The sequence below is a fragment of the Eretmochelys imbricata genome, chromosome 13 (genome assembly GCF_965152235.1).
Source record: "Eretmochelys imbricata isolate rEreImb1 chromosome 13, rEreImb1.hap1, whole genome shotgun sequence".
NCBI classification, from domain to species: Eukaryota; Metazoa; Chordata; order Testudines; family Cheloniidae; genus Eretmochelys; species Eretmochelys imbricata.
Genome location: NC_135584.1, coordinates 2,013,051 through 2,039,015, shown reverse-complemented (window position 1 = coordinate 2,039,015; position 25,965 = coordinate 2,013,051). Strand labels below are relative to the sequence as shown.

At 43.9% G+C, this 25,965-nt stretch overlaps 1 protein-coding gene across 1 annotated transcript in view; it reads left to right on the top strand.

Annotated features, from left to right (window-relative positions):
• Positions 1-20,761, top strand: part of EFCAB8 (EF-hand calcium binding domain 8) — a 37,985-nt gene extending 17,224 nt beyond the window's left edge. The window contains exons 12-27 of the mRNA XM_077832345.1: positions 3,383-3,450; positions 4,531-4,679; positions 5,775-5,912; positions 7,909-8,016; positions 8,190-8,417; positions 8,898-8,968; positions 9,403-9,607; positions 12,126-12,380; positions 12,830-12,970; positions 13,065-13,286; positions 13,685-13,846; positions 16,953-17,121; positions 18,320-18,452; positions 19,568-19,772; positions 19,900-19,998; positions 20,418-20,761. Of these exons, the coding sequence (XP_077688471.1) occupies positions 3,383-3,450; positions 4,531-4,679; positions 5,775-5,912; positions 7,909-8,016; positions 8,190-8,417; positions 8,898-8,968; positions 9,403-9,607; positions 12,126-12,380; positions 12,830-12,970; positions 13,065-13,286; positions 13,685-13,846; positions 16,953-17,121; positions 18,320-18,452; positions 19,568-19,772; positions 19,900-19,998; positions 20,418-20,624 (2,560 nt within the window). The 3' untranslated portion in view covers positions 20,625-20,761. The remainder of the gene's footprint in view (positions 1-3,382; positions 3,451-4,530; positions 4,680-5,774; positions 5,913-7,908; positions 8,017-8,189; positions 8,418-8,897; positions 8,969-9,402; positions 9,608-12,125; positions 12,381-12,829; positions 12,971-13,064; positions 13,287-13,684; positions 13,847-16,952; positions 17,122-18,319; positions 18,453-19,567; positions 19,773-19,899; positions 19,999-20,417) is intronic.
• The last annotated feature ends 5,204 nt before the right edge of the window (positions 20,762-25,965 follow it).

Sequence of the window (25,965 nt, the reverse complement as noted above, 5' to 3'; positions counted from 1 at the left end):
GCACAGGTGGGACTCTCCGTGTTGTGAGGAGGAGGGGGTGGGATTAGGGCAGGCCCAGCAGGCTGTGGGGGGAATGGGCAGGTGAATGTAAATTGGATGGAACTGGGCAGCAAAATTCTGATCCAAAGTTCAGCTCACCCCAAAGTTGACATCAGAGATGGGGAGGGGAGTTTGCATCCAATGTTTCCAGTCCAGGCCTATCGCTAATTCAAATGTTTCAGGGGTTGGTTCTAGAGTAATACACATCCGGCAGGACAAGCACAGGGTGAAGACCATGTTTCTGAAAATGTTTAAGGAAGGGGAAGATGAGGTTGTCTTGAATACATTGCTAGTGTTCACAAGCTGTATACACTGTGTACCCCAGCTGCCATTCACCTCCCTCGTTTCTCTCTACCCTTCACTCCTTCCTCTGATTATTCTCTTTGCAGCCTTAGCTCATCTCCCTTTTCCTTTAATCCCCTTCTCTCCCCTTCTGCTTTCTATATACCCCTCTGTCCTCCTTCTTTGTCTTTTCTTCCTCAATCCTTTCTGCTTTTTTCATTCCTTCTTTCCCAGCCCTTGTCATCTCTGTATTCTGTCCCTGTCCTTCTCTGCTTTCAAAGTGCATTAGGGCTGGCAGCAGTCCATCGCCTCCTGAAAGCTAATGGGGTGCAGCAGAAAGCCCAGTAGTTAGCTAGCATCCTGGCAACAGGCCAAATACATATTTCAGCAGCTGGCTCACTGTAAATTGTGCAGATAGCGGCCAATGGTTTGAATCCACAATTTTACTCCCTCTGCAATTTTCCCTGGCCCCTGGTAATCACCATTTTTTCTCCCCTTTCCCAATACATGCAACGCTTTGCTCTACTAGAGCAGCACCCTGCCCAGACTTTATTTCTTTCCTTCTCAGAAATCAATCCCTCTGACAATGGTGGCTATTGCTCTTGAAAAGGCTCAGTTATGTGTTGGCCTGGAAATCGCAGGCCTCTGCATCTGCAATCTGTCCAAACGATCATGGAATAACAAAAGATGTGAATGCTAAATAACCACCTCCAGGAGTCGAGTTTAAACTCTCAATCGCATGCTGCTGACACCTGGGTGTTGAAACTCATCTGTCTTTGGAGCCTCTGGAGAGAGTAATGCCAAGTCTTCTGTTGATAATGCATATAATTTAACAATCTCTCTGTTTGGTCGTGGTGTTCTTACTGTAGAAATATGTTCCTCTAGTGACAGATGGGTTTAAAGGAAAGGATTCTAGTGATTTGTGAATGGTGTGTGCAGGACTACACTGGGTTCGTCTGCATTTAATACTAAACAAACTTGCTTTATTAATGGATTTGTCTGCAGTTCTGATGATTGTGCATCCTTAAATCCAGAGACGTTGTCCCATGCTGTATCTGTATGTTGGGTAATTTCTGAAGAGTTGTGTGGTGGTGGGTGTGTGTGTGTCTCTCTCTCTCTCTCTCTCTTTCTCTGGCCTAATTCAAGAAAATCTGGATTAATGCTAAAATAGCTATTTCAGAATTTCATGACCCCCAGTTGCGGAGCGGCAGATTTACCAGCAGGTGGTGCTACGGGGCTTTCCTTTACCTGCGAAGAGAGAATTACTGGTTTTGTTCCTTTATGTAGATGAGAGCTGTGTGAGCAATTCACACTGAACAGTTTATTTGGCAGCTTTAGCCTGGATCATTGCAGCATTTTTATTATGCTATTTGTATGGAAGTTTTGTGTGAATAAATTCCAGCCTGCGGGTCACTTGCTAACTAACCCCTTGAGTATTCATAACTTGGTATTTAAGTTGTGCTGCTGGTTAACTAAGTTTCATGGTATTGTTTTGGTTTGTTGGCAAGGTGGCCGAATGCTTATGAGTTCTGATCCAGCTTCCTTTCAAACAGTAGCTTGGTTAGTGATTGAGCGGACCTTGGGTCATATGGCAGGCTTAGAATTTGCTCTGTGTCCATTTGTATTGCAAATCTTTGCTCGTGTGTGTTCATGATACGGGGATAAAAAGGACACAGTCAAAGAGAGATTTTATTTAGAAGTCATCTAATTGTTTGCAAGTGGTTTTTCTCTCGTGAAGACCGATTTCTTCATTTCTAATGGTCTCCACTCGTGAGCTAGCTATTGAGGTTACTGTTCCAATGCAGCTGAGCCTTTTGCTCTGCACCAATCCCATTTTTATGGTTTTCACCCTTGTGCTCCCCCCCCCCCCAACTCATTATTTTTAATGGGTGCTGCTTTTGCTTTTAGAAGTGGGTTGTGTACCTTGAAATGGGTTGGTGGAAGTCATGGAATTGACAGCTGTCAGTGGGGTGAATTGTCCCCCTGGGGTCCGAATATCATCTGAGATGGAGCTCCAAGGACTCAAAAATAATAGAACAGCACACTGCCCAGATCTTTATTTCATTGCCTTCTCAGAGAACAATCCCTCTGACAATAGGTGAGCCGAAGCTTCTCTGCAGGTGTTTTTTCTTCGAGTGTCGGGCGTTATTCTTCTGTTATGACCCCCGGCTCTCAGATAATAAATCACTGAATAGTCCCAGCCTGGGCCTTGTCCTGCTCTTGACTATTGTACTACCCATAAGAATGGGTTCGGGGATGGTTGTGTTCAGCTCCTTCCTTACAGGCTGCTCCATTTCTTCTCTTTATATGAATGCTGTTGCATCTCCTCTTTGCCAGCCACCAAGGGGCACATTCTCTGTGATCCTGCCTCTCCTGGTTAACTTCTCTTTTTCTCCCCCCGACATAGCACTTCTCCACCTTGAGTTTTCACCCTGCTCTTCCTCTCTCTTTGCAACTTCTTTTCTGCTTGGTCACCCTAACAATATGTAGAAGCCCAATGCAAGAGGCCCTAGCAGTCGGGAAGTGAGTCTGCCTCCCCTTCCTGTCCTATTCTCGCAGAGGGTGAAAGGACCTGCAGTATTTTTCCCCTGGGCTCCTGCTGGTGACAGTTGTAAGTTATGGAGCTTGTATGGGATGTGGAGATCCAAACAATCCCTTGTTTTGCTTGTGCTGAAGGCCAGCCCTGGTCCCTTCTCTTCCTTAATCATTTCTTCTTAGAGATGGGTCTGAGCTACACCCTTTGGAGGGGAACTTTTCCAAAGTTTGGGGATGTTTTAGATTGGGGGCTTCAGTTTGAGCTCATTGTAGGGCAGGTTACAGAGTTTCACTAATTTTATAGAGCTCTCTTGCAGTTTCTTCTGGTTCTCCATGCTTCTGTCTGTATTTCCCCCTTTTCTGACCACCCCACCTATGCAGGAGGTCCCCTGTTTAATTAGCATAGAGTGTCCTTCACACAAGTGATGTATTTTCTACAGCCTTGCCCACCAAATCTGGAATATGTTTTAAAAGGGCCAGCTGTAGTTCTTGCAAAAGTCTGTTCATTTTATTTTCTCTGTTCTAGATCATCAACGATTGCTTTAAAGAAAGGCATTCTCTGCTTCGATTATTCACCTGAGATGAACGTGCTTGGTAAGTCACCATCATCAAAGCCCATTTTTCACCCCACTGATCTCTGCACTCCATCTATAGTTGCTGTGTTGAAAGCTTTGATAAAAAGGCAAGTGTTGGGAAAGAGTCTGAGTTCAAATACAGAGAGCCGTGTCTTAAGCAGCCATGTAGGGGACCAGCAGAAACTGGTTACTTTAATGGCAGTGGCCTCATCATAATGGTGGAGTTTGGGACTCTCAGATCATGGGGTTCTATCTCTGACCACGTGGGCTAATAGCCATTGATGGACCTATCCTCCAGGAACTTATCTAGTTCTTTTCTGAACCCGGTTATAGTTTTGTCCTTCACAACATCTCCTGGCAGGAGTTCCATAGGTTGATTGTATTCTGTATGTGTGAAATTTACCTCATGTAAAAGCCAGCACACGGCCTACATGGTATTCCATTTCAATCCCACTGAAACCCTCAAAATAGGGGTTAAGTGGAGCATGGGCAATGAGATTTTTCTTCTGCCTTCTGCTCTTAGTGGCCTGAGTAAATTTTTCAGTGAAGCTATCAATCAGCAAAAAAAAATCAATACAAATTCCCTACGTCATCATCCATAGAGAAATGTGAGACACCTGACATCTGAATCCCTTTACATGTACTTGCATTGCAGACTAAAGCATGTGACACTGTGTTTCTCTGGTGGAATCTGTCGCTCTCTAAGCCAGTTTTAGAATGCTGTAATGTTTCAGACTAGAAATAGGAGACTTAGTGACGACACACAGGCTTGGCCTTATTTAAGATTTATAGCACATGTAGGAAAAAAACCTATTTTAAAATAACTATCCATTGGAGATTGTGGAAGAACACACACTGTTTGGATACAGTGAACTCTCCCAATCTGTGCTTCACCCCCTATTACTCATCTCATGGTCCTAGGTTTTCTCCTCTGTGTGTCAAGTGTGGTAATTACTTTGAATTCGAACAAGGAGACAGGTTAGGTTTGGGCCTAAGCGTCTTCTGATGTCCTGTTCCAGTGTTTCCTTCATGGGATGCTGGAGAAGTTAGGTACGTCCTTGCCTTCTTTTGTAACTAAAATGTATTTTCTTTACATTAGTGACCGGGGGATTGGATCCACTGGTTAGAATATGGAATCCGTTTGTTACCAACAGCCCCATAACGCTGATGAAAGGCCACGTTACTGCTGTGACTCACATCATAGTCAATGGAAAGAGAAACACCATCCTCAGCATCTCCAAAGACAAAGTACAAAGTCCGGATTAAAGGAAAAATGGCTTGTTGCATTTGCAGCTGTATATTTCTGTGCTCGGGCAATGGGAAAGCATCGTCCTCTAAATATCAGTAGAACTTACTAGATGACACTTCTGTGGGTATGATGTGTGCAGGAGCTGTGCCTGAATGACCAGCTGGATTTGTATTAGGTTTGAGAGAGATTCTTTAGTGCTAGACGTGGGAGCAGGAGAGAGGAGCCTTTGGTGTAATTAGTGCGTGCTCTTCAAAAAGAGGTTAAACGTTGGTGAAACTAGCTTGGCTGAATAGAAAACTACATCTTTGCATCCTCTGTGGACCAGGAGCAGGGTACTGAGGGGCACCAGAATCAGTTAGTCAAATATTATAGCTGCCAGGAGCCTGGGAAGCTCCCACATCTGTTTAGTTAGGGGCTCCCAAAACATGAAAATGCAGTTTGCTCCTCCTTGCCTTCCTCTGGCCCTGTTTGTCTTAACCCCATCAAAACCCAGAGCGAATCAGTAACACTGCTCAGTCCCTGGCCATCTTCAGTGATGCCATTCCACCTTTGTTTGTTTGTAGCTCCATCTTGAGCAGATGTCGGGTACAAAGAGCCTTTGTTATTGTATCCTTGTCTGTTGTGCTCAGCTCACTAACATTGGTGGGAGGAAGAACAAGGGCAGTAGAAAAGGCTAAAATATTAAGATTTTAGCTTTAGCTTTGAATCTCCTTGTAGGTTGTGGGTTTGAACCAACCCCCCTAAGCATTCCATTCATATAGCTTATATTGTAATTTAAAGCTAGTGCAGCTTCATACTTTAATGCTACCTTCTCTGGAATTCTGCAAGCAAAACAAATATTTCCTGGAGAATGTTGATATTTGGTTTCCTTGGGGAAGGCGGTGTCTATCTGGTAGGTCCTTTGCCTCCATTCCTGGGCTATTGCAGTGAACGAAACCTTACATTGGGATTGTGCATATGTTTGGATATTGGCCTGAACGTATGGGAAAAGTGTATTTCCTCTGGGTTGAACTGCCAAACAGCATGAACTCTCTAATGTGCTTCACAAATGCCTTAATCCCTTTGACTTCTGGTTTCTTTCCTGCATCCTTCAGAATATCCGTGTTTGGGATTTGCTTGATCACTTTTGTCTCCAGTCCATTCCTGGCAGGACTATCTCGTTAGGAAATTGCCCGATTGTTGATGCCTATTACAGCGAGTTAAACAATATGCTTATCTGCACCACCTTCAAGGTGAGTTAGTTATTTTACCATTTAACAGAAGACATAATGTACCCTTTTCTTTCACAAAAGGGAAAAACATATTTTTTCTCCTTTCTTTGCTCATCTTTCTCGCAGACATCAGTGAGGGATTAATTTTTGACTGAAGTTCAAAGACTTAGTATTGTTGATTTAAATTCACTCTTGTGCAAAGGGCCAACTCAAGGCTTATGCACCGTTTAAATCTTTAGGGCTTACATGGGACCGGGGCTGGGTAGGAAATGTCTTTCCCAACCTGCAAATGGTTTTGAGAGTTTGAAAATGTTACCATCAGCATGGGAATGGAAGACTGAAATCTTGACTGTTCACAAATGAAAAAAACCGGAAAGCACATCCCTGTTTGAGCCGGGAGGTCTGCTAGTTCTGCTCAAGCGAGCACCCAAACATAGCGGTGTGGTTGGAGGTGTTGTGGGGACTAGCGGCTCAAGTACAAACCCAGGGAACCGGAGTTGCTGTCTGTGCTGTCCTGGCTTTGGAGCAGAACCAGGGCAGGTTTTTGTACACCAGCAAGGAATCACGCCTCCCGGCTCGAACAGACGTTGTGTAAGCTCTTGGTTGGGGTCAATTGAAATGTTTTTTGTTTTGATAATTTTGAGATGTCTGATTTTGGCCCTTTTTTTCTTTTTTTTAAAACTTTTTCAGTCTGTCTCTCTTAAGTTTCAAAATGAGAAGTTGTTTTGAACCGCAGAACCAGTATTTTTCTTTTTGAAAATGTTAAAATGAAATGTTCCAACTATTTTTCAAAGTTTTTTTTTCTCTACATTTTGTTGAGTGGGGAAACTTGCTGAAGCAGACCCCATTTCATCAGCAGGTTGTGTTTCACCAAGTTGACATTTCTGTTGAAAAACCATCAAAAAATCCCAACCAGTCCGGCATGGGGCCTTGTGCCTGAGGTGAATGCCCACCCACTGAGACACAGCATGCCCTAGTGGAGACAGACTCAGGAGCATGTACTTTTTAGTTTCGTTTCTGCAACTGGCATGTTTTGTGGCCAAGTGGAGGTCAACTAACTTCATTCTCTGTACTGCAAAACTGGGACAGTGATACTCTCTAGCTACCTCACAGGGATATTGTAAACAAGATTTTGACTGAAATTCTCATCTTGCTCAAGTGAACAGAGCATCAGTGGGACTGCTCACGTTCGTCAGGGGAGCAGGGTTTGGCCCTCTGTTGGGGTCTGATCCTGCAGAGTCCTGAGTGCTTTCCACAGGGTGCCATTAGTTCCTATTGAAGTCAATGGGAACTGCATGAGCACAGCACTTTGCAAGGTCCTGCCCATAAGTGTTTTTATAGTGCTTTGATGACATAAAGTGCTAAATGTTGTCAGTGATACATGGTGGCGGTATTAGTAAATGCTGGATTTTTATTCAGTAGGCGGTTTGGAATAGAGATGCAGATATTCACTGACCGTGTCTGGGGATGGACGCGGATCCAAATTCTATATCTGGAGCCCTGCAGATCTGCGTATATCCCTGGGTATATGTGGACCATCTTTGAGGATTGCGGATCAGACATGGTTACAAATTTTGTATCCACGCAGGGCTCTGCAGGCCAACTGATGCTCTGACATCAGTTCCAGATATCCCCCCCTAAAAGAAGGAATAGCTGGATGTAACCGAACGTTCCTTCCAGTGTATCTGCAGGAGGATGGCCATCCTGAAAAAACATTATAGTCTGGGTATTTCAATGGACGAAAGTGGCACTTTGGTATCAGTAACGCAGCAGTGCAGATGTTCTTGAGGTCCTGGTTTATTTTTCTTTGGGAGGTATAGTAATATTGGGGGGCTATCTTTGCTGATGGTTTCCCTGTTCTTGAAGCATGTAGATACCTTTAGTCTATGTTCCATTCACTGCCTAGAGGTGGCAGCTCTGATTCATATAATTCATCTTTTATTCAAATCCTGATGGTTCTTTTTGCAGAAATGTTTGTTTCTGCAGTTTATGGTTTTTTAAATCTATTTCAATCCAGATTGGAATTTTCTATGGAGATTTAGAATTCATGGAAACCATTAACTCAGAAGTCACGTCCCATGACCAGCCGCTATGTACAGCCCTGTATAACAGGAACTTCAAACAGGTGAGTGCCAGGATTATAAACTGCCTTAATATCTGTGGTCACTAATAAACTGCCGTAATGACATATCAATGTCTAATGCACTGATCTGCTCCCCTCCTTTATGTCTTATGACCTTGAAATGCCGAGAACTTGATAGATTGACAATATGTACTTCTTCATGGTGGTCTGTGCAGGTGGTGAGTGGTTGCCATCGTGGGATGGTCAGAGTCTGGGATATCATGACTGGGCAAAAGATGATGCAGTTTATGACCTCGGAGGGCAAGCACACCGAAATAACAGCAATGGCTTTTGATGGGCCGGAGAGACGCCTCATCACTGCTTTGAAAGATGGGACAATCAAATTCTGGAACTTCAACAATGGGGCCTGTCTGCTTGAGATGCCTCACTTGGATAAAACGGAGGTCAGCACCGCATGAAAGGAGAGAGATGTGTTTTATCAGCGCTTGTCACGTCCATCTCTCCTCTGCTCCAGCCTGGAGTAGAAACACCATTTCATTATCCTCGATTCAGCTTGCCAGGGAGCAGAGGGTGGTGCTACCATAGTGTTTTTTCTCCTAGGATAAGTAAGTGGGAGAAGACTGACAGTCTGAAATACCAGTAACAATTTTACTTGGAAAAGGGGCCCTTTTAGGGCCAGACTATCAAACTGTCTGTAAAAACCCTGCAAATGTTGCAGAGGCATCCATTGTGCACATAAAACCTGCCTTCCTACATGCAGTTTGACCAAGTGTGACAACAGTGATGGGTAATTTGGTGCACAATTATCTGATTTGTGCAAATTTTGCACAAATGGGGGAAGTGTGGATTTTGCATATGTGAGCAGATGTTTTCCAGGCAATTATTAGTTATAACTTAGCATTGTGTCTGTGTCTTTCCTGTAGATCAGTGGAATTCTGTATATCAATCTGAAGATATATGTGACTGGGTGGAGTAAAAGAGTTACATGGTACCTGTAAGTAGGAAGTGGGCAGGGGTTACACGATCCAATGTAAAAATGTATTTCCTTGGTTCCCATTGCTGGCTCGTTTTCTCTAACCCTGCTGTGTACCAAATGTTTCCTTAAACATACCAATGCCTAAAAGGTGAAGTAGATTATGGTCTGGAGAGGGATTTGTTGTACTTTACAGTCCACTTCCTTCTAACTTCATTAAATACACTGGTTTCAGAGTAGCCGCCATGTTAGTCTGTATTCGCAAAAAGAAAAGGAGGACTTGTGGCACCTTAGAGACTAACCAATTTATTTAAGCTTTCGTGAGCTAAAGCTCACTTCATCGGATGTACGAAAGCTTAAATAAATTGTTTAGTCTCTAAGGTGCCACTAGTACTCCTTTTCTTTTTATTAAATACACTGTTCTTCCTGGATGACTGTTTGATCTTGCTTACCAGAGATGTGAAAGAAAATGAGGTAATTGAATACAAACACTGGAAATCCTACCACTCAGAGGACATCTTATCTATAGCCAAATACAACAGTCAACTCTTGGCTACTGCCTCCTGCGATGGAGATGTAGTGATCTGGAGTACAGACTCGGGACAGGCAGTCTGCAGGTTTAACGCATCCCAGAGTCCTTTGACCCTTACGCCAAACAGGGTAAGTTCAAGAACAGCTGCCCAGCTCTGTTTCCTACACAATTCAATGCTGCAGTATGTTAAAGATGCCTTCCAATTACTGTTAAATTGAGGGGATGCGTGCACTACATTATAACAGGGTCAGCTAATAGGATTCCTCTGTCGCTACATACAAAATGGTGGGATCTAAATTAGTTGTTACCACTCAAGACCTTGGTGTCATTGTGGATAGTTCTCTCAAATGATCTGCTCAATGTGCAGCTGCAGTCCAAGAAGTGAACAATGTTCGGAACCATTAGGAAAGGGGTAGATAGTAAGACAGAAAGTATCATAATGCCACTATTATAAATCCATGGTACATCCACACCTTAAATAGTCCATGCAGTTCTAGTTGCCTCATCTCAAAAAAGATATATTAGAAGAAGTACAAAGGAGGTAACAAAAATGCTTCCAAGTGAGAGATGATTAAAAAGACTGGAACTGTTCAGTTTGGAAAAGATGCAACTAAGCAGGGATATGAGAGAGGTCTATAAAATCATGAATGGTGTGGAGAGAGTCAATAAGGAAGTGTTATTTACTCCTTTACATAACAGAAGAACTAGGGGTCACCCAATGAAATTAATAGGCAGCAGGTTTAAAACAAACAAAAGGAAGTGCTTCTTCATATAACCTGTGGAAGTCATTAACAGGATGTTGTGAAGGCCAAAAGTATAACTGGGTTCAAAAAGCATTATAGACTTTAAAGCCAGAAGGATCATGATCATCTAGTCTGACCTGTGCATTGCGGGCCTCACCCACCCACTCCTGAAATAGAGCCATAGCTTCTGGCTGAGGTACTGAAGTCCTCAAATCATGATTTAAAGACTTCAAGTTACAGAGGACCCACCATTTACACTAGTTTAAATCTGCAAGTGACCCATGGCCCAAGTTGCAGAGGAAGGCAAAAAAATCCCAAGGTCTCAGCCAGTCTGTTCATGGATAAGTTCATGGAGGATAGGTCCATCAATGGCTATTTACCAAGATGGTCAGGGACACAGCCCCATGATCTGGGTGTCTCTAATCCTCTGACTACCAGAAGCTGGGCCTGGAGGACAGGGGATGGATCACTAGATAAATTGCCCTGTTCTGTTCATTCCCTCTGAAGCACCCGGCATTGCCCACTGTTGGAAGACAGGATAGTGGGCTAGAAGGACCATTGGTCTGACCCAGTATGGCCGTTCTTGTGCTGTTATGATTTACAGTTAGAAAATATATTATATTATTTTATTTAAAAAAAAGTTTAATTTGTTGCTCATCAAAATTAGGTACGGATGATAGCTGGAGCCAGGCTGTGTGCCTTTAGTTCTACGAACGTTCTGCAATCCTGATTTATAATGTCCCCGCTCTTCCATTTCCTGAATGGGGACCTGGAGATCTGATGAATTTTACAGTTGTTTTGTGCTATTGGACGGGTGTCCTCTACACACTAAGTTGGGAGTGATAGAGAAGTTATCCAAATAAAATTATGAATATTAATAATACCCCAGCCAATCGGAAACAAGATAGTTAAAGTACAGTCAATTGTGGTTTTTAATCAGTCTCTTGGTCTCTAGTTGGTTGAGGCACAGAACAAGTCTGTGCTTGTCCACATCAGAGCACGCTCATCTCAGCTGAAACAGCAGCTGTCCTATCACTGGAACAGATTGAAATTGTGGAGCATGAAGAGTCACTTGATGTTTCATCCGCATGTCAGTGCCCAGAATTCTGGTTTAGCTCTTACAGAACAGAGCTAGCATCTACACACTGTGGGACAGCATAGATCTGTGGTGTGCTTTGTAAGATGCATCATGTTTTCATAGGACTGGAAGGGACCTGGAGAGGTCATCTAGTCCAGTCCCCTGCACTCATGGCAGGACTAAGTATTATCTAGACCATCCCTGACAGGTGCTTGTCCAGCCTGCTCTTAAAAATCCCCAATGATGGAGATTCCACAACCTCCCTGGGCAATTTATTCCAGTGCTTAACCACCCTGACAGGTAGGAAGATTTTCCTGATGTCCAACCTAAACCACCCTTGCTGCAATTTAAGCCCATTGCTTCTTGTCCTATCCTCAGAGGTTAAGAACAACAATTTTTCTCCCCCCTCCTTTTGTTCCAATGCTTTACAAGGCTGGATTGTGGGAAGCTTTGACCACTATGAACCCTCAGATCTTGTATTGAAAATATATTGCATTGGTATTTGTTCCACATGTTAAAGGCTCATCCTTCTCTCACTGAAGTCACAGAAGTTATGAATGGGAGAAAGATCAGACCCTAATTTAGTCCCACTGGCAGCTACTTCTCAATAGAAACAGGGATTCTACTTCTCCTTAAGCTACTGCAGCAGAAAAGTGATGTTGCTGGCCAGAATGGCTGGGTCTGCTTTGCAAGTGAAGAACCCATTGCTGCTTCAGTCATGCAGCCCAGCAGATGGGATGGGATGTAGCAGTTTGAGGAAGGAAGATGGGAAAAGTCTCTAGGGACAGTTTCACCCTGAATGCAATTTTTGTTCCCATTGCTTAGGTGTTTACTGAGAGTAAGGAAGATCCCAGCAGAGGAAACATCCCAAAGAAACCACCAGTATCCATAAAGCTGAGCGGTTATGCTGAATCTGGGAAAAAGAGTTGGGCAGGCTCGAGGACTAGCGCCTCAACGAGGCTTTCAGCGACTGGGAAGCCTTCGGTTTCCTTTTTTGACCAAGGCAGAAATTTGGCTCCTGCTCCATCTGTTATAAGACAGTCCAGAGAAAAGCAACGGGATCAAGCTAAAGCACAGCAGGTATGGTTCTGTGAAGGCTCTTGTGATTTAGGCTAAACCCACAACAAGCTCTGGCTTGTTCCAAGCTGGGGTGAAGACATGTCACAGTGTAAGCATTGTTGTCTTTTACACAGTGAACCACACCATAAACAGCAAATGGTAAAAATTCAAGGTGGTTTCCTGGTACTCTTGCTTCTTTTCACTCCCCACCCACCCCCTGCTGCCACTGCATGGTTCTTACACAGCTCTCTGCTTCTTTTGGCCCTTACTCACCTCTGTAAGGGGGTCTCATGACTTGGCCTTATAACGAGAACTTCTTGTAGTTAAGGTTGAAAGAAATATTGGCCCCTCAAAAAATCACTGTCATGTCTTACCACCCTGCAGAGACTGCTGTCAAGAAGAGCAGAACCTAATCAGCCTCCGGTGAAAGGCCTGGCTATAGGTATGTGGTGGTGTTTTTGATTCTGTAGGCAAAGCCTCCAGGAGGGGAAAATACTGACAGAGACAGTGATTCTCCCAAAGACCAAGATACTGCTGAAACCAGCAACCAAAAGCAAAACTATCCAAATTGGCAGGAAGAGTTGAAGGGCCTCCCAGCTGCTGTGGAAAAGGTTAGACATTTACATTTCTCTTTGACCTACCCAGCAATCAGAGTGGATGTGAGAGTGGACAGGGAACGTGTTGCTATGGCTTTCTCTTTTGCAGATACTTTTCCTGGAGACACGTGAGCAGTCCCCTGACACAGCCATTCTGCTAACCAGCTCTGCAGGTGGCTACATCTATGCCTGGTCAGTCAGTAGTGAAGGGGGGATGTTGGGCAAATTTCGGGCAGTACATGGTGATGATGTAAATGCAGTAGTCGGTACCATGTCCACGGATCCAGAGGACTTCATCTTGTTGACTGGAGATTCCCTAGGCTATATTAAGGTGATTGTTTTATGATATCTGAGAAACAGCCTCTTTGAGAGTCTGACTCTGAAGATAAGGAATAAAGTCATAGGATTTGTAACTTGTCTGCTGTTCAAAACAGACCAAACAGCTTGTTCCATTTGAAAGGCTGGGAAAGTAATGAGCTGTGTGAAAACTTGAGACCTTAATTTAAAACCCAGTGAATGAATGAACAAAGCTGCAGAGCAAATGGGACTATCTTTTGTCCCTAGAGATGTCACAAGAATGAAAACGGGGGGGTGAGTTATATGCATCACTCATATTATGGTGAATGGGAGCATTGTGACTGGTCACTTCCTAGCCAGTTTCAGGGGAATGTGCAACATGGTGTTTCTGTAAATGAAAATTAAAAAGTTACTAACAAAGTCTCTCCTTAGATCTGGGATATCGAGAATTATTGCAAATCAAAAGAGGTAAAGAAAGTTTCCAGGGCAGGAAAGACAGAAACATCTCATAGAAATGAGAACGTGTTTCGTGACGTAATCCCAAAATATTGCAGAGTTCCTGCCGGAAAAAATCCATCTGTGGAAACTAACGAGGTAGTGCATTTCAGAATCTGTGCTGTAAAGAGTTTATACATTATATTAATTAGCAGTAGCATAGCCTTGTTTCCTTAAACTCTTCTCATCACATTCAGGGTGGGGTTGGCATTTCAAGAGTTTTCTGTAGTGAACTGAATTTTCTGCAGGCCTCTAAGATGTCTCTGCATGATAAATGGGACTTGTGCTCCTAAATCATGTAGATGCTTTCGAAAATCCCACCCTATATCCACAAATATTGCCCACGCATTTTTAGAAGCTTATTGGAAGTCTGACTGTCAAGCTGTCTGGAGTGGCACTCAAGCATGAATACCAGCCTCAGGTCAGACTGCGTAGCAGCAGGGCACAAATCCCAAACTGGTTGAGAGTTCTATACTTAGATTTCACCAACAAAGGATCAAGTGTGAACTCCTCAAGCACTTATAACAGGCTTAACATGGAGTCACAGACAGTCCCCTTGGGTACTCCTATCTATCTTGCCACCCAGTAAACTTGCCTTTGTGTGATAGATGCTCCCTTACACCAAAAATTACAACTTCCCAGTCCCAAAGGACCAATCACTTACCCCAGATCAGCTACACCTTAGATCCTACACCAAAGGCAATGCTTGTAGCCAATCCTATAATAAATTAACTAAAGATTTATTAACTAAGAAAAAGAAATGAGTTCTTTACAAAGTTAAAGCAGATAAACACATACGAATGAGTTAGTCTTAAGTTCCAAAAGGTAATAGAAGCTGTTGTAATATGCAAGCTCTATAAGCCCTTTAGGGTTAACCCAGGGCAAACAGCTGGGGATCCCTTGCTTTTGCTTAGAAATCTTTGCCCCTCATTGTTCAAGCAGCATAGAGATATCAGTTTCTTCATGGTGGATTTTTATTGCCTTCACTCCCAGAGTTCAAGCTGGTGGGACGAGTGCTTGTGCATGTCTCCTCTTTGTGAGTGCGAGGGGAGCAATTAGCAAAGTCTTCTGTCCCCGGATTTTCCACAATGGCGTGTCTGACGTCTGTGGTTCTTCTTTTGCTGGGCAGGAGATGACACCCCTTGTGGAAAACTAGTATTTCACACTTGGTAATGCTTCTCTTCTGACTGTGAGGTTTACACTTTCAGAGTAAACACTTAAATGCTATCTTATAACCCGGGATACAGACATTAGAAGTGAGATTAATGCAGGCAGCAACTCACAAGCATTTCATAAATTCTAAACCCATTTTTCTAAATCTGATACCTGTTTTAACAATACTAACACACAGGTGAGTCAGACTGGCTTCCAGCCGTGCATTTGTCATCGTACTGTGAGGCCTAGGGGCCTTGGTGTGAGCTGGCTCTTGGCCTGCCAGCGTCACAGTGACCACCTCTTGAAATATTTGGTAGATTAACTAAGCTATGTGGATTGGTCTCATTGCTTTTGGGAAGGTATCACTAGATGTCCTGATGCATGACATTATTTTCAAAATAAATACCAGGATTATTTCTCTTTTTGGAGTGACATTAGGAAAACATACCTTTCTCCTCACCCTTGGAGGTGACCTGCACTAAATTGACACCACCTCAGTGAGGAAGGGAGGAGGTTCTTCAGCCCTTCCTGGCTCAGCGAGATGTGATTTCATAGCAAGAGGGGAAAAACAAATGTACTTGCCTTCTTTGAATTGAGAAATATGGGCCAAGAGGATCCTGACTTTGTAGACTCCCTAGTATTGTACTGGATACAACCCATTAGGAGATTCCCAGTGGAACTGGGATACAAAAGGAAAACCTGGCCAGCTGATGCATACTGCTATCAAGATTATGGTCAAAAAGGTGTCAGAACTATAGAACCCTATAGAAAGAGGTAAACAGAGAGGTGGCAAAGTTTGCAGATGATACTAAACTGCTCAAGATAGTTAAGACCAAAGTAGGCTGTGAAGAACTTCAAAAAAATCTCACAAAACTAAGTAATTGGGCAACAAAATGGCAAATGAAATTTAATGTGGATAAATGTAAAGTAATGCACATAGGAAAAAATAACCCCAACCATACATACAATATGATGGGGGCTAATTTAGTTACAGCTAATCAGGAGAAAGATCTTGGAGTAATCGTGGATAGTTCTCTGAAGATGTCCACGCAGTGTGCAGCGGCAGTCAAAAAAGCAAATGGGATGTTAGCAATCATTAAAAAAGGGACAGAGAATAAGACTGAGAATATCTTATTGCCCTTATATAAATCCATGGTATGCCCACATCTTGAATACTGCGTACAGATGTGGTCACCGCATCTCAAAAAAGATATACTGGCATTAGCAAAGGTTCAGAAAAGGGCAACTAAAATGATTAGGGGTTTGGAACGGGTCTCATATGAGGAGAGATTAAAGAGGCTAGGACTTTTCAGCTTGGAAAAGAGGAGATTAAGTGGGGATATGATCGAGGTCTATAAAATCATGAGTGGTGTGGAGAAAGTGAAAAAGAAAAAGTTATTTACTTGTTCCCATAATATAAGAACTAGGGGCCACCAAATGAAATTAATGGGCACCAAGTTTAAAACAAATAAAAGGAAGTTCTTCTTCACTCAGCGCACAGTCAACCTGTGGAACTCCTTGCCTGAGGAGCTTGTGAAGGCTAGGACTATAACAGGGTTTAAAAGAGAACTGGATAAATTCATGGAGGTTAAGTCCATTAGTGGCTATTAGCCAGCATGGGTAAGGAATGGTTTCCCCAGCCTCTGTTTGTCAGAGGGTGGAGATGGATGGCAGGAGAGAAATCACTAGATCATTACCTGTTAGGTTCACTCCCTCTGGGGCACCTGGCATTGGCCACTGTCGGTAGACAGGATACTGGGCTGGATGGACCTTTGGTCTGACCCAGTATGGCCATTCTTATGTTCTTATGTACTAGCTTTATACCATTATCATTGCTGTCCACAAACCTGAAGGGATAAAAGTTTGTTTCTTGGTAGATTACGTTCTCATGGTATTTAAATACCATGGTGATAACTGCCATAAAAATAGCTGAGATAAGGTGTGGAGATTATTTATCGGTTATAAAGGTTTGTGTCATGTTTAAACAAAGCTGTTGACCTCCCAAGTGAGCATCTTCACAAATTAATTTCTCATGTCATCTGTTCTGCAGGTCCTGGATGGCTGGAGTACCACCCTTATCCCCCCAGATCTTCTAAACTCTTGGAGGGGTCATCTGAAGAACGTCTCCCACATTGTGTATGTGGAAAAGCTCAGACTAATTGTCACGTCCAGCTATGACTGCAACGTCAAACTCTGGATGCTCTCAGGCAGGCACATAGGTACAATGGTTTGGAATGCTAAAGCCATTCATACCAGCTGGTGTTTTCTAGACATCCACCTTGGTTATGAGACAGAAGAGACAAATAGATGTGTCACTTTTGCTGTCTTGTTAGATAAAACTGGCTTCCTAACTTAAGTGCAATTTGTTAACTCTAACGGATTTTTATTTGGGTAAGATGGCTGGCTCTCAGCTCAGTCTAAATTGGACCACAGCTGACCCCACCAAAAAACTACATCCTTAGAAATATTCTGAGCCCATCAATGCCGTTTTGGTTATAAGGTGAGGAAAGTGCTGCAGAACGGAAAGTGTCAGCCAACTCTCACCAAAGACTGTGAAACTAAAACTACAAGGAAATTGTCTCATGGCTCAGGACCCAGCTGAAAATCTTCAGGGAGAACATTGCACATAAGAACAGCCAAACTGGGTCAGATCAAAGATCCATCTAGCCCAGTGTCATGTCTTCTGACAGCGGCCAATGCCAGGTGCCTTAGAGAGAACGAACCTCTGTAGGTGAGCTAGCAATGCCCAGCTGCTGCCTGAAGCCATCCCAGGCATAGTGCTATTTCTTACTAAAACATTAAAGATAAATATGTGACAGCCCTTAGGACGATAAAGTTGGTCTTTAGTAAAGGCTCGACTGGGAGCCTCCATGTTGTGGAAATGACACCAGTTGCATACAGTATTGCAGTTAAGAAAAATGATGCCATACAACTCCCATTTCTAGGATTTCCCCCTTTTCTGTAAATTTTACTTTAAAAGAGAAAAAGAAGATTTCAATCCAATTTGTCAATTTTTAAAAAACAATCTAATTTGTTGAGGGAAATGAAGGAAATGTTGACCAGAAATTCCATCCTGGATCGGAGAAATCTTCCTGATGAAATTTTAGTCGCAGCCAATAAGTTTCCATGGAAAGCTTCAGTTCTGATGAATTGGCATATTCTGAAGAAAAAATGTTTTGTCAATACATTTCCACCCAGCTCTAGGGATCTGTAGCATAGTGATGACCATAAAGTCCTGTGTTTATCATCGGCTTCACTTGCAAAAACCTTTGTTTCTCCAGAGATAGGAGAATTGCCAGTCATTCCAAAGGCAAACAAGAGTGAGAGGTTTGCTTGTAGGCAGTTGTTAATTGCTGTGTCTGGGTTATCCATTCAGCCCTCATTCTGACCTTTCTTTTCTGCTGGTTTAAATGGCAGGGACCTTTGGGCAGTCATTGTGGAACGTTGGGCTGCAGTATCTGAGGCCAGCCAAGGTGCCATCGGAAATCCGAAGGGTTGGTTCCACTCAAACCCTGAAAGTGCTCAATGAGGGCAAGTTCCCGCACTGGGAGTAAGTGAACTGGAATGCGTCTTTGAAGAGTCACATTTAAGCAAATGCCTTTCTTGTGTGGAGGGTAAATACGATAGCCTCTGTCTTTGTCACGTCTGGTTTCAGTATGCTGGTGCAGTCTGTATCTGAACTCGAAATAATGGACAGGGATGGTTAAAGGAACTGATTAACTCATTCATTTTTTGTCAGCAGGGTGGGGGGTAAACCCAGTAGCTGCCATGATCTGTTATAAATCTCTGTTCAGCAGGTATTCAATCTCTTTCTCCATGGTTCCAAGTTGGATTTTTAGGGCTGTCTCTCTTGGACTATATTTACACTAGCATTTTTGTCAGTAAAACCACACCCCTGACTGACACAAGTTTCACCGACAAAAGTGCCGGTGTGGAGCGTCTCCTGCCAATATATCTACCGCTGCTTGTTGGGGGTGGTTTAATTATGCTGACAGGTGAGCTTTTGCCCATCAGCATACATGGGAGACCTTACAACAGGTACAGCTGTGCTGCTGTAAGGTCTGCAGTGTAGACATATAGCCTTGGACTTTTTGGGGTCTGTAATATTTAGACTTGAGATAAATTCAATCAATTTTTCCATTCCCAAAGGGTTCCATTCACAAGAAAAATGTATGGAGCCTTATCGAAAGCATTCGATATGTCTCTGTTTCTAGGGCTGCTCTGAGAAGATTTGTTCTTTGTCTGACTGGACGCTAAATTCCATAGGTCTAGTCCTGTCCTCACATACACCCATCAGCTCTGGTTGAAACCACTGAGAGTAGTGAGGGCAGAGCTGGGCCTCGGGAGAGCAGCCAGTGTTAGAAGTAGAAGTGCTGAGTCCCACCACGAACTAGGAATTGCAGAGAGCTGAGAAAATGTTAGATAAGAGGGCAGGGAGGGGCGAATGAGAAACGATGCTGACTTTTCCTGAACCCAGAGAAGCTCCAGTTCAAGTCCTCTCTTATTTTATCCTAATTATTTTGCGTAGTCCAAATGCAGCATCTGCTTTAAATATTTCCTAGTTCAATGAGTAGGGTGGGCTCCATTCTGCTGCATTAGGGAAGAGGGGAAAGGCTATTAGTTTGCTGTGGAAGTTTAATCCTCTCCTTATGCTTTTGTGCCCAGAGATACTCGAAGCATTATGCATGCGCTTAGCCAGGAGAGGAGGCAGCATTCCATGCTGACGAATTTATTGCGAAGAAAATCAGACCTAATCTTAGATTTTAATCTGAACTTTAAAAAAATGATCCAGAAAGAGAAGCGACTGACCCGTTATATGGATGAACAAATTGAGGCCGAGTGGCACCAGTGGGAAAAGAAGGGGAAGCTGGTGAGGAAACCAGTGATGTTGTCTGACATGCTGTTTAAAAGGGACAATGTACAGAGGGCTGGAGGGAGAATCTTGCACAGGGAAACAAATGTAGTAAACTGCCTTCTTTTTACTGTAATTATCACAGAAGAGTGAGATCCTGGGCTCCTCCTACAAGCAAAAAATGAGGCGTCATTTATCTGAATTCCTCCCAGATGTAAAGGCCTGTGTTACCAACAAAGAGCAGGTAAGTTAATGTCTTTCCACTGGAAGCTACACCATCAGGGCCTGAATATCTGAGGGAGATGTCTTTAGTCCTTGACAATGGAAAGATAGTTTCAGATATAGGCACTGCAGAGGAGAGGGATCTTGCACAAATGGTAAGATGGACAGGAGCAGAAAGGAGGCAAATGATAGGAATGTGAAAAGAACAGAAGTTGGGTAGAGGCAGGTAGAACTTAGGATGGAGCAGAGGTTCTAAAGGAAGGCAGGCAATTTTTGGATGTTGAACAGGAGGCTGATGGGGGCTGGGGGGGGGGCACAGTACAGTCATTTTTTTGTGCTACTGCTGCCTGTTTTCCTTCTACGACTGCTACAGAACAAGGCCTGAAAGTGCAAAAAAAGCCTCTAAAAATTTCCAAACAAGACTTCTTTTGTCTCGTCCAGGCCAGGGTCTATCACTGTATCCAGTATGCTGACCTGCAGAATGTCACTCCTCCTCCAGTTCCTGAGATGTTGGTAGAGATGCAACAATTTCAAGCAAACTTTAGGAGAAAATCAAGGTCAGGGAAAAGGTTATCAGCTGCCATTTCTCACAAGCTAAATCTGAAAACCCATCAACAAAGTAAACTGTCTTCACGCACAAAAGACTGAACTTCACTGAAAGAAGCTGATCTGGTCCTTTGAAATAGATGGACATGTAACAGGGGAAAAATGTGTAGGATATGTGAAAAACCTAACTCTGTTTTTTTAACAGATGCTAGAGTCCATACAATATATGGGCATCATTTATAGCTTGTAAGAGTCATAGACATTCTAGCCATCTGGTTTTATAAATGTTAGAAACAATTTTTGAACAGGTAACGTATTTGAGAAAATGCTGGATCTTGCAAATAAAGGAAACATTTATTTTATGTGCTAGCTTGGAGTTTAATGCACTGCATGTTTTTCTTCGTGAATGAGACATGGAGCCTTGAAATGTTGCCAGTTGGAGTAATTCCATGTGTTAAATGCACCTTGTTGAAGAGCTGCAGAAAACCAGGATGGAATCTTTCACAGAGCTCTCAATACCAGAATGCAGCGGGCTTCATAAAGAAGTTAGGGTTGGCAGCTTCTAGAAACATTACATGTCATTGGCAGGGTTGTCCTGGGTATGTAGCGAGGCGCCCCTCTGCTCCCAACAGTTAGTGTGATGTGTAATCACGAGGAAAAAGTCTCAACTTCATCATATGTCTAAAGTATTTAATACTAATATCTTCCTAAGAGCTGTGTAGACTGTTACAACATCTCTGTAAGACAGGCAAGGGTTTCCATTTTCTAGGTAGGTAGAGGGTAAGTGACTTGCCCAGTGCTGCAGTGGGCCAAAGGAAGAGTTGAGAATGGCCCCACCTTTTAGCCATTAGACAATGCTGTCCCTTACTTGATTAGCTCCTTCTACAAAGAAGTGTAATATTCTGCTGATATTGACTAGACAAAGTGGTAAAAAAAAGCTTTAAAGGGATCTTTGTGTCTCAGGGAGCAGGTGTCTCAGGGCATATAGGTATAACCCCAGTGGTGTCCTCACTAAATCATGAGGTAAAAATGTGTGTTAGTTGATAAAAACAGCTCTGGAATAAATCTGGTAAACAAAAGAATACGACGGGATATTGCTGCCACCTGGCAGGCATCAAAGATCAGAGGGCACGTGATCTACAGGTGCTGAATCGCATGGACTTGCTCAGTATATTAACTGTAGAGCCCCTTGCCGCTCCTCCCCGCTGGCTACTGATGCTGAGAGTCTCAGCTCCTCTATGGCGTGTGCAGAAATATGTGTATACTGGGGAAAACCAGGTTAGTTACGTTTCAAGATCTCAGAGAGCGCTAAGCCCAACCAGCTTAGTTCAAAACCTGACTGGGGAAAATCCCTCTTTTTTCCATTAAATGTTTGCAAGTTACCTCAATATTTCCAGGTTCCTGTGCCATGTATCGTCCTTTTCTGATCTTAAAAAATTCGGACTGAAATCTAAAGAGGGGGTGACATGAGCAGAATTATTTTTATACTCCCCATGGACCAGCTATCAGAAAAGGGGGTTTTACTGCAAATAAGTGAAGAGTTTCTCTTGGGTTTAATTTGCGGCTATCAATCCATTTTAAGGGAGAGAATCCTGTAGCCTACAAAAGGAAAAACCTTGAGATAGGTGCGATCACAGTTACAAACACTGACTAACTGTAACTCTGTTCCCATGTGGAGTGTGTGTAAGTCATCACAATCGTCTTCCAGTCGGAGGGGACTGAGGCAAAAGAGGTGAAGTCAGTTGCCCAAAGTTGGATAGCACATCAATGACAGAGCCAAGAATGGACCCCAGCAGTCATGCCTCTTCATTCCCTGATCAAACCACGAGCCAACACTCACTTCTCTGCCTTGGTAATCCCTTTTCAGGATGGGGATCACTAGGATGCCTACAGTATCACCCTTGTCCAGTCCAGTCACAACAGTGGTATTTAGGCTGTGTCTACACTAGAGAACTTGTACCAATGCAGCTGCGCCGCTGGAAGATCTCTCATGTAGCCATTCTATGCTGATGGGAGAGAGCTCTCCAGTCAACATGATTAAACCGCCCCCAGTGAGCCGCAGTAGCTATGTTGGCGGGAGAAGCTATCCTCAGCAAGAGAGTTAAGTGACTGGTGACCCTTCTGCCATGGCACTGGATTCCTAAGGATACCAGGCTTATTATCTGGTAATTATACTGAAGGACACCCCAGGGAACAGTTATGAAAACTTATAAAATGTGGCAGCTTCCACTACATCATCAATATACACATCTGGTAAGTCTGACTGCTTGCTTGAAAAACCCCTCAGTGCTTGACTTGAGAGTTCTTTTGCATTTCAGGACTCAGCAGTGGGTAAACTCTTTCTCAGGGATGTAACTATTCTAAAAGGCTGCTGGTGTGAGTTAACATTTGAAGTCTTCAGTTTTCTGTTGTAAGAAAGAAGGGGTGAGATGATAGAGAGAAGGCTGTTCGGGGAGAGGGGGAGAGAAATATTTTATTCTCCTCTTTGGTTTTTGAAGAGGCATTATGTTGTGGAAGGAAATATCCAATGATGAGATATATAAAAAAAAATCCCACCCTTTAAAAATAAATAATTAAAAAAAATTCTTATCCAAGTCAAAGATCTGCAGGGCATGGGATATTGTAATGTACAGAGGCAGACACAAGTAGCTGATAGAACAATGCATGGGCCTTATGCTGCACAGGGCTCCTTGGCATTTTACTAGCTCACAATTATAGCTCTCCCTAGAAGAGTCTGATTATTTACAGAAGTGGCTTTGAACTCTGGAACTAAGTGGAGCTTTGACAATGGCTGCTGATAACATCACGGCCATCTGCCCATTTGGGGGTTGATTGGACTCTCCAGGTGCACGGGGCATGTCGCCTGTAGCATGTACATTTTGACTACGGTTTGTACACGTACTCAAAGCTGACTGTATCAGATGCACAGTGGGCACACCCGTGAATGGGAGGGAGCAGCAGAAACAAGCCTATAGGTTTTAATTTTTTTCCATACAGAATGATCTATTGCTCTTTATGACCTAATTTTAAGTGTAAAACATAGGTGCACACAGGAAATTGCATCCAGAAACTCTTGCTAAAATCCATAACGTGGATGGATTGCAGGAGAAATTGTTTGCGGTGTTGGTGTAGCTGTGTTGGTCCCAGGATATGAGAGAGGTGGGTGAGCCGTTGTGGCCTTTATCCACATGTATCCATGTGAGTGCACATTTGCCTGTTTTGTGTAGACAAATGTCGATATTTTGGGCCTAGTGGGTGAGCAGGTACCCACGCTTTCAGCCTTTGATTTAGGCCTTGCCTGCTGCACTGGGAATTTCAGCCTCCGATGGTTGCCCACAGCTAGACCTCCTAATGGAGACTTGGTAACTTGCTGTACACTGCAGTTGCTTGAAACCAGGGTAAGCTGTCCTACAGCCACACCGGGGCCTGGACCACTGGCCGAAATCCCGTCAGAGCAGTCCTTGGCCGGCCCTGCTGTCTGACAGCGACACCCCTATGGCACGCATGTCAGCCTTTTGTGCTCCCAGAGCTTGGGTGGGGAATACGAAACAAAAGGCTCTAGCCCAGCAGGTTTTTCCAGTTTATCAAAGTAAATATAGAGCCGGCCTCTCTGCAAAGCTTGGCTGGCCTCCAGCTGTGAACCCCTCCCGTGGCTCTGTTGAAGGGGTGCTGGGAGAATGGGGCTAGCCATGAGGAATCCAGGCAGGACATTTGCAAAGGAGAGAGCGGACACTGCACTGTGTAGCAAACTGATCTGGTGGCTACGGACACATGGCACCAGGGGATGACACCCCTGCACTGCAGATGGCACCTCCCTGTGACAGACGCCTAAGGCCTGTTCCTTTTCTTACACTTTCTGGTAACCCTCATATGGCCTGTCATGCAGATAGTCTCCTTGAGCTGAGCTGCAAGTCCGTCCAATGCAGTATAATAGCACTTGGCATTTCTATGGCTCCTTCTATCCGAGGTTCTCAAAGCATTCTCCAAACGTTCATGGATTTAGCTTCATGACTCCCTTCGAAGTTGTTCCTCCTCCAGAGGAGGAAACTGAGCTATAGTGAAGGTAACGGGGTTGCCCAGTAAGCCTGTGGCAGGGACGGGAGTAGAACTGTGCCTTACCCACACTTACAATGCTTCCTAGAGTGGTCTCCGCTCCCATTGGCTTCATTGTGTCCTCTCTTCCTCCCTGAGCATCTGTGCAAGGTCCCGAAACCCTCTAACCCGTAGTACCGAGCTTGCACTGAGATCCTCAAATCTCAGGGCTGGTCCGTGCCCAGAGTTGCACTGGTTTAACTAAAGCTCTGATTTTAAAATGATGGCGTTAAACCAGTGCAGGTCTGTGTGCAGACAATCTTAAATCAATTTAAACCTGGCTTGCAGACTAAACCACCGGAACCAGTTTTAAACCAGCAAGAGAGTCCACACAGGGTTTGGACTTAGTCCATTTTAAAATCAGTTTAAGCTGAACTGGTGCAACTTGTGTGTGTAGGCAAAGCTCAGAGCTGAGCCGGGATTGGAACAGCTTCTGTTCAATTATCTTAATATTTTAAGAAGTAGACATCCGTCTGAGTTCAATTTTCTTTTGTAGGAAACAAATTGTGGAACAAAAAGGGATAGAATGAAAGAAAGAGGAACGGGCCCATGAGGTTTGTCTGTATTTGTTTTCATTCATTTTCTCCTTCACTCCGTTATCAAGAAAATGAGTATACACCAGGGATTGGCAACCTTTGGCACGTGGCCCATCAGGGTAAGCCCCCTGGTGGGCTGGGCCGGTTCGGCCAATTGCTGCTCCCATTGGCCGCGGTTCACCGCTCCAGGCCAATGGGGGCTGCTGGAAGTGGTGCGGGTCTAGGGATATGCTGGCTGCTGCTTCCCGCAACCCCCATTGGCCTGGCGAAGCGAACCGTGGCCAATGGGAGCTGTGATCAGCCGAACCTGCAGATGCGGCAGGTAAACAAACCGGCCCACCCCGCCGGGGGCTTACCCTGGTGGGCCGTGAGCCAAAGGTTGCTGATTCTTGGTATACACATTACAGCAAGCCAGATTCTCAGCTAATGTAAATAGGGCATAACTCCACTCAAATCCAATAACTCCACTCAAATCGAAGGGGTTGTGCAGCTTGCCATGAGCTGAGGGGTCTGGCTCAATGTATTCTGAATACAAAGCTGGATCCAGATCCTTTCCCACCTGGAGAAGAGGGATTGGGTCCATGAAAGAGAGAAGTCTCACCTGTGAAGTTTGGGGCTGGATTCAGATCTGAACGTCCCTATAGTCTGAGGTGTCTCAAAACGGAGATTTTGGTGGAATTAACTCTTCAGACAGAGCCACCCAAGGAGTTCATAAATGGATCCAAAAATGCAGGGCATAGTGTTCAGATCGGGAAGGGGAGGGAGTTGATTCCGGCAAATCCCTACCCCTAAATAGTTTTTTTTGGTCTATGCTC